Below are 12,771 nucleotides of genomic sequence, written 5' to 3' on the forward strand. Positions count from 1 at the left end.
CTCCCTCTGGAGGAAACATTGGGATGTAAGCCTTTGCAGACCATTTACATGCACTAAAACACAGTACAGGAAAGGGAGAACTCTAAAAATCATAATAGAGCCTCTTGGATAAAAATATGTATAACATGTAAACAGAACCAAATGGATAAATCATATGTACTAGTTTGAAATGAGTTTTCCTCCATTAATGACGGTAAAAAGCATCTGCACCCACATTAATAGAATAAACTCAACACATTTCCCACCAACATTACTAAAAAGCACTCGAGTGAGTCTCACCATTCAGCTCTCCTCTCACTCTCCATTTTCCCTACGTCAGTACTCAGTCAGACTTAATGGAAGCACATCGTACACGGAGCATCTTATGATCCGATATGCATTCACACAATCGCTGCAGGTCACTGGCCCCCATCAACAGACAAGTCCTCTGTCTCACACGCAAGACACTAACGGAGCTGAGTGAGATGGATGGCTGGGCTGCAGCGCGGCTTCAGCTGCAGCGCTACTATAAAGATTCCTCTATGAAGGAAAGAGACTGCTATTAGAGCAACAGCAAGTTCTGGAAAAGGGAGACAATTCAGACTTTGACTTCAGGACTAGAATAATATCTTATCTGCTGCATCTTCGTGCAATAAAATGGCAACAAATAATGTTTAACTACGAAGGAGGAAACTCTACAAATGCTTCAAACCTGCATTCTTCTGATGGCCAGTATGGGGAACTTCACTGGTTCCAAAAAGGATTCCAATTGTCTAGAAGTTTATGAGGAACTGACCTTACTTTCACTTTGTTTTAGGCTTATTCTGATATTCTGGACTTATTTACTAAGTGAACACTCTGTACACACGTTAAAGTTCTTTGAGATGCGATATTAAGGTTCTTTGTATATTTAAATTTACATTTGTAATAATTACTTGCCTTTAGAATTCTCTTTTATAATGCCATATAGTTTATTAAAAATACTTATTTTTATTATCTTTGTACTTTATACTACTTGTATGTGTAAACGTAGCTGGCAGTAAACTTGATTCGGATTCTGAAGTAAACAAAGGAGTCCAATGGAGGCGTTTCAAAGAAACTCCCTCTGGAGTGAACTTTGAAATTTTAGCCTTTGAAGATCATTTACATGCACAACATTTTATATAATAGGCCCTCTTTAATGTAGTGGTAGGTGTTTTTCAGTAAAGCAGGATGTAGGATGTAAATGATGGTCCTATTTAGGGATAATTACACAATAAAGCAGTGTCTGCTTGTGATTGACATGTTGCTAACAGTGTTATTCTACATTTGTTCTACTGAAAGATACTGGTGTCTGCGTTTCATTTGTCATGGTAATTACATATTACTTAAGCATGTTTTTGCCAGCCAAAGTAGCATACCAAATAAAAACACAGCTAATTCCAATAACAGATGCATATTGCTAACCAAGCTAGCTACTTATTGTCTGCTATGTTAAAGGTACCTGCCCTTTCAGGGCCCGCTCCCCTCCCTGTAGTCCACATAAGTGGACTTCTGTCTAGTGCTGCAACTAACGATTAATTGGATAATTGATTAATCTGTCGATTATTTCTACGATTCCTCGATTCACCGGATAAAAAACGCGCAAAGAAAATGTTTTCCATTATTTGATTCAGAAAACTGTATTTCCAAATTGACAAAATGAACACACAAGACAACCCAAATGTAGGCGATGTTCAGATTTGCTAAAAACTATTGAATTTGTCCTAGTTCACTCCTTACCTTCAGGACTCACAAAAACTCACCTCTTCAAACTGGCTTTCAATGTGTGATTGTTGTTACACTGCTTGATTTTAATGTGACTTTTACTTTTATTTATTTGTTATCTTTCTTTTTATGTACCTTTGTAAAGCGAGTTTGAGCACCTGTAAAAGCGCTTTCCAAAATACAATTATTATTATTATTATTATTAATAAATACAGCACACAGTGTCTCAACCAGGGTGGGAATTTCACGGCGGCATGGCCCCTCGGTCTGGCCGTGATGCCCCGAAAATAATTCTACGTCCTACGGCCACCATGGCCGTTGTGCCCTGATACTGTTAAAATCTCGAAGTTGCTTTACAAGTGTCAGAGCGGTGTTCTGGGCTCTGAACTGCATTAGTCCTTGTGGCTTGGATTGGTTGCGATCACCTCACATGACATCATCGCATCATTCAATCATCATTGTAGCGTCTCGCTGTAAGAATACAAGGAGGCCTCGTGTCTCTTTTTGTCCGTGAGTTTATTCACTTCTGAGACAGGTTACTGTCGTCCAGAACCACGCAAAACAACAAAGAAGAACATTAATTATCACTCGCACACATATATACCGTTAGCTCTCTCATAGCATTCCCCCGTCTCTCTCTCTCTAGGAACCTCCCTTCCCCTCACCCAGTGGCATTTTTATATGTACAAAACTGGTGGGGCACGAACAACTCAGATATATAAAGGCTTGTTGTACCTTAATACATGGAGTAAAGAGCGCTATCACAAAGCAAAACTTAACAATAACAACAACCGTGATGCCTCAGCATGAACACACCAGACTGTAGGAAAACACAGACACTCGTCACCGTGGTTACAATATCGATCCATCGATACATAAAGTATACTTCCGCTCACCAAAGCTCCAGTAGATGGTCAACTTCTTTCATGTTCTGTTTGTATTATTTACCGCTGGTGATGTAGTCTAAGCCCTCTCGTCTCCTCTGCATAACTACACTTTTCGCACACACATTTACAGTCATCAGCTCTGACTTATGAGATGATGTTTCAGTGGGGCTGCGAGCGCTTTGCTCCACTTGTGATTTATTTTTTGCCGCACACATTGAATGAAAAACTACTCTATTCAATGCGCAGTGTAGTTAAAAAGTGATTTGTTTTCCATATCATTCGTGTGTTTTTATTATCAGAAAGTTAAGTTGTTTATTTGTAAGCTCCAAATCCTTATTTTTCCCTAAATGACCTTTGTGCCCAAAAAGAATTGTGACACAAAAGGCCAAATGGTTTACCCCTAAAATGACGAAATTCCAAGCCTGGTCTCAACCCAACCCACTTTCTGCAAATTTGCAAACACTTTGAAGTAGCTGAATCAATAAATTGGCATGGTTTAAATAAGTTAGAATAAGTCAAGTTAGTCGTTAGTTTGTTTCGTATTTGGCCGTGTAATAAGTGTGCAGCGAGCCGGTCACTGCTGAGAAAAAACACCTCTTGATCTTGATTGGGTGTTTTTTTTTTTCAATGACCGCTTCCCTGCACATTATCCCTTACTTGTCATGCAATATTTAAGGTGAAGTGCTCCCACGCTGTTGATGATTTTAGTCGGACCCAGAGCCGTATATAGAAAGGCTGGTCGGACCGTGCTTCTCTCCGCCTCTGCCATTTTTCGAATGTTTTCTTTTTTCGAGTGACGTAGCCAGCTCCGCAAACAGAGTAACAACATAGACCCAACAAATTGATAACTGAATTCGTTGCTAACTATTTTAGTAATCGATTTTTATCGATTCGTTGTTGCAGCCCTACTTCTGTCTCCAGAAAATTCTAGATACTGATGGCAAAAAAGGCCAAACCTAAAACAGTACACATACCACTATATGACATCACTACGTCATATAGATACATTCATATAGATACAACGGCAGAGCGGCTTCTATTTGGTATTCCTGTGCAACTAATATGATTCAATATACAGGTCTGACTTCAGTTCATAGTTTCAGAACTTTGTTCAAGATGTGAATTATAGATGCTCAAATGAATAAATAAATCACCTTGTTTTACTAAACTGAAGAATAAAATGTTCTTGTTAGTATAAAATCTAATGTGTCATCACATATACAGACCTTAGACCTTAGCTGGCAACAAAGCACAACTCTAAAAAACAAAAAGAAAGAAAGAAAAGTCGCAAGTGCTGCTGTTCAATTGCACTTTGCAGCACAAAGTGATATTTAGAGGAAGAGTATTTGCAACAAAGTCAATAGAAATGCAAGAACCGAGACAAAGTGGAAAATGTGCTCTGGGCGTCTCGAATTCAAGGGGAGACGCAGTACATCTGCTTGAGCTGAAAATGTTTCAACTTGAGTGAAAATGTGTGTTTTTTCCGAGTTGCTCTGAAACCATGAATATAGACAGAAGCAGAAAGAAGAGTGTCTGGAGAAAATAAGTGGATATCATGGCAACTTTGGCAGTCAGAGCTGTCACACATCAGTTGTCCATTGACTGCTTGAGGACACGAGATTGCAGCCAAAACACAGAAACACCACTCCGGTCAAAATGAACCAAACCACGAAATCCCTACAACACTTTCATACTACTCTAGCATTGCCAAAAAAATGTAACGGCGATCCAGATTTCAGTTCAATCAGATCGGCCGTCACGTTGCTGTTTCACTGAATATCCTTATTTGTTTAATAACCTTGAAACTCACTTTGCCTGTCTTTCAGCACAAAGCTCTAAAGGCTGCAACAGGTGGAATCTTCCTTCAGATAAGTACTTGAAACTTGGATGAAACTGAAATCCAAACACAGGTAAGATGAATAACTGACAAAAGGGACAAGTGATTAAAACTTGGAACACATTTATTTTTCTTTTCAGGGTACCTTTAAGGAAGAACTTCATTTCGATCACAGGTGCTCTCCCTGGGTTAAAGGTAAGGAAGTAAACATACATCCATTTTTCTCTGGTCAGGGTGCGATTAAGTCAGATCGGGGGCTTAAGGGGAAACTCAACTGCGCATGCTCTATGCTCTCGACAGCCAGGCATGATGGGATATTTGTGAAATTTTGCTCTTGATAATCTCAGGCCATTTTGTCTTCATGCGCCAATGAGCAGCTCTCATAGGAATGAACGAGGCCCGCCTCCAACGCTGTATCCAGTTCTTATTATACATCCATTGTTTGGATGCACAACTCTGCCATTATGCGAACACATTCAATTAAAGCTTTAAAGAAAAGACATGCTTACATTGGCATTGTATGTAATAACCCTCCATTTACTTCAATGTTGAAATGTTCCTCTTATTGAGTTTGCTCTATCTTGCACCCCTCTGTTAGTTTGTGTTTGTTTGACAGTATAGAGCAGGCTACAGTACCTGCTTGGTCCTCTCCCGCAGGTCTTTATCTTCATAATGGGGGTGGTTGGTGAGGACTCTGCCTGTGCACAGCTTGATGCCAGCCAGCAACTGCATGCTGCCTGCAAATACAGCCCGCTTAGGGGTCTTTGTGCTGTGGAAGAACAGAGAGAGAAGGATACATCATTCACCGCTGTAAATATATAGATAATACATACCATGGCAACTGTTTCGACACACCTGATTGTGACTTGAAACCTGGGGAGTGAGTTTGAAACAAGACATAAGTGAAAATATAGCAGAAAGCTGTTTTGCAGTTTGAAGGAGATTAAAAAGTGTGGAGTGTATTAAGAGGAAGATCCAGTCATCAAAAAGTTTGATTGAATTTTACTTTCATTTATCGTTCCAGCTTTGTTATTCAGTCCACATTCTTTTACTTTTTCTGCATTATCCCAAATAACTAGGACATATTGATGGTATTTAAGTCTCAACTGTGCCTTCAAAGGCAGAAAGTGGCAACATAAGGGCCAAATGAAACAAATAAAAAACGTTACATCTCAAAGACAGGACAAAAGCAAACTGAGGCTTCAAGGTTTCAGCAAGTTATACCAGAGCTGCTTGTGTATGTGTGTACGTTTATTTGCATGCATTACCAAACTTCTGCAGGGAAGCAAACTCAAAAAGGGTAAGAGGGGGACAAGGATTATGAAGAGCTCCCCTGGGATGGTAAAAACTAAGTAATTAGCAGGGGGAATGATGTCGACACTAGGTTGGGTCATTACAGGTTGTTCGACTGGTAAAAACCTGTATCATTCTTTGCGTGATAAAATAACTTATTATATTGTGATAATAGCAAGAAAGCTGAATTGCTACTGGCTCTATGGTGGTGTTAGTACCTGAAAGGAAAATGACAGAGCTTGGATCAAACCAAAGGCGACTTAGACCTGGGCAATGGACACTATAGAGAAAAATCGGGACACTTTTAGTGAAGAATGCTCCTCTGGTTGTGTACCTTGCCATGAACTCATGAAAATGTATGTTTCTCTACTGGTATCAGGCTTAAACATTTTGTGGTACTTGTGGATTACCTGTCGCCACTTTTTAATTTAATTTTCCAACTTATAGTTCCCATTGTGTCATTACGTGTGCCCCCACAGATTCAACAGGAAAACGTAATTTGGGTGAATGTGCAACAGGCCTGGTTAAATAAGAGCCTGTTAAAATGAATGCAGGTGTGTCTGGTGTGTATGTGTTTGTGTTTATGTGCGGAGGAAGGCACAAGTTACAACGACAAATGGCAGAGCCTACAAAAATAAAAACTATAAATATATTGGAGTTAAAAAGAAGATTCTAGGGTACACTTTCTGTATTTACGTAACAGTACATTCTGAATCTTACTCTGACTTTAATGCTTTTTAAAAAGACATTCTTTTTAAGTTTAGTGGAATATTCAAAATCAAACTGTTTTGCCTTTTCAACAAATACAACTAAAACACTTATTTAATTGCACATGTATTTTCTCTAAATATGTTTTTTCATGTCCTCAAGATTTTTTTACTGCAAAGATACGTAGATGCAGTATTTATGAATCAGAAACCGGCAGTAATGTGAACGGCAACAACTTCAGAATAACCTTTTAGCATATTTTCATTCAAGTCGCACCATTGTTGTTGAATGTTGCTTTCTGGATAAAGGCATTAAGCACAGCAGAATCTGAGAGTACAGCCATCATGCAGCAGCTCTCCCCTCTGTGACCTGTATGACTCATTCATTTCAAACGTCGTCTCGATCCTGATGCCTGTCTTCTCTGCATACGTGTGGGCCTGTAAACCCTGTTGAGATGACATTCTGTGATTTGAGGGTGGCTTGGAAAGTCTCCTTTCACATGCTACGATTTTTTCAAAGCCATGCGGAATTACAGATTCTTTTTGTAAAACAACTTACAATATGCCAGGAGGTCATGGAATTGTTGGCAAAAGATGCTAATAATATGCTGCCTACCCCAGCTTTGCTTTCCCTCAACCATCACATATGAAAATATAAATATCCTACCCGCAGCAACAATGCTTTCCTGGCCCAAGAAATCCATCATATCACCAGCTAACCATTATAAAAAAAAACATTGGAATGTTTTTACACGTTACGATTTAAATGTGAAGACAATAAGTGAGCTTTAAACCCCAATAAGAAGCAGCCAAACACACATGGATGACATGGCTACATCATCATTATTAAAAATGGCCGTCCATTGACGCAGAAATACTAATCATAGGCTAATGTACATATCGTATGCTCTGTGTGTGTGTGTGTGTGTGTGTATTGCACAATAATGACGAGTCGAATTTATGAAGGCATTAACTGAAGTGAATGTGCAAATATGCATGTGTGTATGAATGCACGCTCTGGGCGAATGTGTGGGTGGATGTCTTGACCTCCTGACCTGTAGTAGAAGTGGGTCATTTCCATATCCGCCCGTCTTCTCTCTATGAATGTGCAAATCTAAATCGCCCACTGCATCCCACGGAGGCTCTACCGTGGCCTCCAAGTTGATTTACATTTAATTCCATGTTTATATTCTCATATGTTAATGCCAGAAGGCAAAGGCATTCACCCCACTGACACTATTAAGATGGAATAATGACATTAATTGAGTAAATAGCAGGGGTCGGCGGGTCACTTCAGTTTAAATAATACTTGTATAATATGATGCGATATTGGCTTTCATCAGCCTTTGAGAAAAAGCTAGAATAGAGCTTTTACATCAATGGACTTTATATGCAAAATTATGCATGCATCATATTTACAACAAATTAGATGCATGCACAATAAAATCTATATTTACATAGTAGTGACATTCAACCCCGCCAAGGAGGGTTTGTTTATCTGTTCATCTGCTAACATGAACGGGAAAACACATAGGGTTTGATTTGTATTTAATCTGCTGCAAGTGTGGGCCAAGGAAGAAGCTATAACAATTTGGAGCAGATGAGAATCATGGGTCAGACGAACAAGCTAAGTTTCACTTTAACATTGGGGGATAGGGCATTTGTCCTCAGAAGGTGGGAGGCAAAAAACTCACATTGACTCCAGGGGAAGCATCCATAATGCACAGTTTTAAAAAACAAATCCATAAAGAAATCGGAAGAAGAAACATTTTTTTGAAGTTAGCTGTAAACAGTGATAGAGTTGCATTGTGTTGCGTTTAAGCCCTTAGAGAGAGAAAAATAACATGTCATAAATAAAAGCACAGAAACATTTGGCTCATACAATGACGATAGAGCGACTAACTAAATGATTACGTTATCATGATGTGTTCAATAATTGTGTTGAGTATTTATTGGGGGAGAACATTGAATAAATACGGTTGTTTTGAAGGAAATATAAAATCAGATCTTTGCAGTCTACCAATAAATACACAAAGAAAGCAAGTGGCAAGGTTCAAATACATCTCAAATGTGTTCAGAACAACCATGGCCTGCTATGCTCTGTAGAAGCATTCTATATTTCCTTTTGCTGCCTTTAAGTGGCGTTCCCTCTCCTTTCTTTTCTATTTTTGTCTGAGTTAACATTACCTGTGAAATGTCAGTGGCTTGTTAGTTTGTGCTTTGCACACGGCACTTAGAGCTGCTGCCCTTATATGGGTAAATGTGCACCCTATGCTAATTGGAAATAGACTGGCAATGATCAAACCATGTTCATTAACATACTTAGTGGCAGGAAACAATTTGGTGCACGTTTTGTAATCAGGATTTTTTCTTATTTTCCTCACATGGCTGTGTTTATTTGATGTGACCTTTATGTGGGATACATCTGAAATAATCTACCTGCTGTACTCGTACTTACTGTTCAACTGTATGATTTTTAAAACAACTCCAAAGACTCTTGTCAGAGTAATGCAGTATTTGTGTTCAGGGATTCATTGCCCAGCAGCAAACTGGGTCTAAAAAATAAAGAACCATGCAGATGTTTTTAACCCTGCATTCTCTTTGTCTGATACGTAAGTGTGTATAATATATAAGTGGGTGCACAGTTGTGTATGTATGCATGTATACATATACAGCTCTGGAAAAAATCAAGAGACCACTACAGCGTTATTAGTTTCTCTGCTTTTTACTATTTATAGTAATCTCTTTATAAATTATTCACTTATTTTGTTTCTTTTTATTGTAGTCTATAAACTACTGATAACATTTATCTGTGTTGGAATTCAACAGACACTGGAATGGCTGCCGTACATGTAGAGATAAAGATTTAAGAAACATTTGGAGTGGTCTCTTAACTTTTTCCGGAGTTGTATGTAAATATGTTTTAGATATTTTAATTTGTATTCCTCGGGATTGTGAGAAATAGTTTTTCAATCTTCTCACACACAGAAGATTGACAATCAAGGGACTTTGACTCTTTAATGGCTAGAAGGGGGCGACTCCACTGGTTGCAAAAAGTCCAGTTGTATAGAAGTCTATGAACAAACTCGCCTACTTTCAACTTTATTCTTTACCTAACTAAAACTTTCCAAATCACTTTATGGTCTCATTTCCTAGTCTCAAGTCTATACTTTGAGACAGCATGATGTCCATTTGTTAAAATATTGTCCCATTCAGAGTATAATAGACAATAAAGCATGGTAAGCTTTACCGTGTGTTTAGAGGGTTTTACTTCATGGAAGTTAAATGTAAAAAATGTTCTCCTTCTTTAGCTTGAACTGAGCTTCACATTCTTGTGTCATTTCTGTTTCCAAAACAATCAAGACAGCGACAGTATAAAATGAAAGGAAAACGTTTTTAAAATATCAGAATATCCATATAAGTACAAATGACCTACATTATTGGTGGTGTTACTCAAAGTGTTTTGTGACAAGACCAGTTTTACCCAACCTGACCCATTCAGAGTGAGTGAAAACATGTGTGGACTTGCAGGGTCTGTAAATGCATCATGTCTGCATGTCTTCTGACCATTATGTTAGCCTCTTCCAATGATAAAGAAAGCATTTTCACAACAAGCAGACACAAATGCACACGCAGCGGTAAGTGGTCCTGAGAGGAAATGATGAAGACGACTAATAGTGAGATTGAAAAAGTCGTTTGGAGGGGTTCTTATATAAGAGCCAGGCTGTAGATTTTCTCCTGAAGTCTCACTTCTGATTGAGATGATTGTAGTTCAATCAAGGACACCTTACTCTCTCTACACTTCCTCTGGGTGAGTTAAAATGCCATGGAAGACACACACACACACACACACAGACACACACACACTCAAACAAGATCACAGAGCTTTCACCATTTAACGATGAGGCAAAATGGGGCTAATTTAGACAATTTAAATCACGACAAGTAGCAGTGTGACAGGAAGACAATTAAGGGAGCGACAGAGAGGATGTGAAAAAAACTGAGGGTAGACTTTCACACGGAGAGATGAGATGTTTTTTTACAGAAGGGTTGATATACAGATGAATCATGGCACATGTTTTCCAAGAGTGGATTAGGTATTTAGTTTGAATTAGAAAGATAAATAGACACAGTGAGACAGATCTGGAAAGAGAGCGATGAGGTCTGTTTGCACCAGATTTATCTAGTGACCTCAGAGCCTAACCTTTATCCTGACAGGATGAACAATAAAGACAGCCAAAGCCAGGACCAGGAAGCATTAGTTACCGGACCAAACACTTAGAATAAGCATAGTTTATGGCTTTTAATAATGACTGTCCTTCTGAAATGCTTTGGCTACTGTTACAAGAGTTTATACAGTGTCGCTACAGCAGTACTCGACTGATGAACACTACCTGAACGTGATACTGTGGTGCTATGAAGAGACGCTGGTGCTCAGTCTGATGAGCTGCCAGTAGCTTGGTTTCATCCAAATGTGTCGACATTTTAACTAAAGTTTGAGTAAATTGCAAAAGAAAATACTTCATCATGTCAAATGTGAAAACTTTTGTCCAAGATTGTTTTTCAATTTTTGGTGTTTCCACTCGAGTGCTTTTATGCACAGATTGAAAAAGATGTGGATGGAAAGGCCCCTATTATTTCCGTCATGTTATGCAGTCAAACAGTTCTCTTTGTCGCATGTCTTGCCGTACTAGGACACTTAGAAATAATAAAAAGATCAACTAATTAACTGTCCAAAAACATTGTAAATCTGATATTTGTGGACATTTGATTAGTTAAATTTAGTTTGACTCCATATTATGGCAATTGAGTCGTAGATTTGTATTTCACATGTACCCCATTTAATGCTGGTTTATTCCTATTTCTACTTTCAGATGTTTATATATATATATATATTGAATTATTTATTTCTACTTTTTTCATTTCTAATTATGTGCAATGCATTGTTTTGTTATATGCTGCTGCAACGCAAACCTTTTCCAGTTTGGGATTAATAAAGTACCTCTTATCTTTTCTTTTATTGTGAAAATCCCAAACCACTTCCTGTGCCTTCACCCAGATAGACATGGGCGGTCAACCATCTACAAAAGATATCACTGTGTCACACTTAATATAATGAATAGTTATATTGAATATTATAATTAACAGTTATTTTGATACTTTTGATGGCCATTTTAATGTATTTTTAAGCTATGGTACAGTAGAGGCAGGTGTCACCTGGAATGAGACTAGATGAGCACAGATGCCAACATCTGCAATAATGTTTTGATTATTTCCACACCACGTGAATGCATCACAGTCGCCTTTTATAGCAATGTCTGGTGAAGTGAACAATATGTGCATCCTCCATGTGATTTATCTTTCTGTTAACACACCATTTTAATTGTTCTATCAGCAATACTCATTGATGTATCCATTTGTCTTTTGGACTTGCCTGATAACCTTTTGCAGTGTTGTGTCAATGTTGGTGCTTTTTTTGCTTTCAGAAAATGTTATCCGAGTCATTTTTTGAACGGCGCTAATGGTGTTTTAGAAGGCCCTGACAAATGACCTATTTTTGTGTTTCAGCATGAGCTTGTGCGATAAACTGAGTCAGTGTTTCAGTCAAATTAGCTGACGTTTCCCTTTGATCCTGTTCCCTCTCCAAGCTGCTAGATGAGCCTCCTGAATTCACAGCAAAACTGCTGTCAAAGCTCTCATTAATTATTTCCACCGCAGCCTTCATAATTCTCGACCACGGACCGTATATCTGAAGCCACGAGAGGAGAGAGCGGGGGTAGAAGAAAAACAAGGAATGCTTCAAAACAAAAAATATTAACTCAAGACTACTGAGAACCTCAAGAGGCTGCTATTATCAAGTGGCCTCTGTATGTGGTGAAATATGTATGATGAATGCTGTTAGATGGGAGCGCAAGAGAGGGAAGAGGAGAGGAATTGATTTTGTAAATGATATATTTCTGCCTCATATAGTTTCAAACTTTTTGGGCCAATGAATGCTACACATACCCTCCAATGTATGGCTGCGTCGACCTTTTTCCACTTTCCCAGTAATGAAACCTGAGCTTTGGGTGTTGCAAAATACCGAGTACCAATTGGATAGCAGTGTTTAATTAATGACTGTGTGGACAAAACTAGGATGGTTCTCCTTCATGAGTAAGGTACTATTGGATTGACTAAAATATAGCTTTATTAACTTTGTGAAACAAAATGTAACAAATATTTTAGAGCCTGGAGCGATACGTGGATTGACAGAAATATTGCCAACTTCTTTGATAGAAGATTCATAGTTAAAAAGGATTCATGCATTCATGCAAACTGTCAG

General features: G+C 38.4%; 1 protein-coding gene across 5 annotated transcripts in view; it reads right to left on the reverse strand.

Moving 5' to 3' along the window:
• The window catches only part of dpy19l3 (dpy-19 like C-mannosyltransferase 3), a 73,687-nt gene that overhangs the window by 10,642 nt on the left and 50,274 nt on the right, over nucleotides 1-12,771 (reverse strand). For 4 of the 5 annotated variants that reach the window (XM_063881707.1, XM_063881708.1, XM_063881709.1 and 1 more), the window contains one exon: nucleotides 5,086-5,218. In XM_063881707.1, coding sequence (XP_063737777.1) covers nucleotides 5,086-5,218 — 133 coding nt within the window. Of the gene's footprint in view, nucleotides 1-4,630; nucleotides 5,219-12,771 lie in introns of those variants that run through there. The other variant, XM_063881711.1, reaches the window with a different exon arrangement.

The sequence above is a fragment of the Eleginops maclovinus genome, chromosome 4 (genome assembly GCF_036324505.1).
Source record: "Eleginops maclovinus isolate JMC-PN-2008 ecotype Puerto Natales chromosome 4, JC_Emac_rtc_rv5, whole genome shotgun sequence".
Taxonomy (NCBI): domain Eukaryota; kingdom Metazoa; phylum Chordata; class Actinopteri; order Perciformes; family Eleginopidae; genus Eleginops; species Eleginops maclovinus.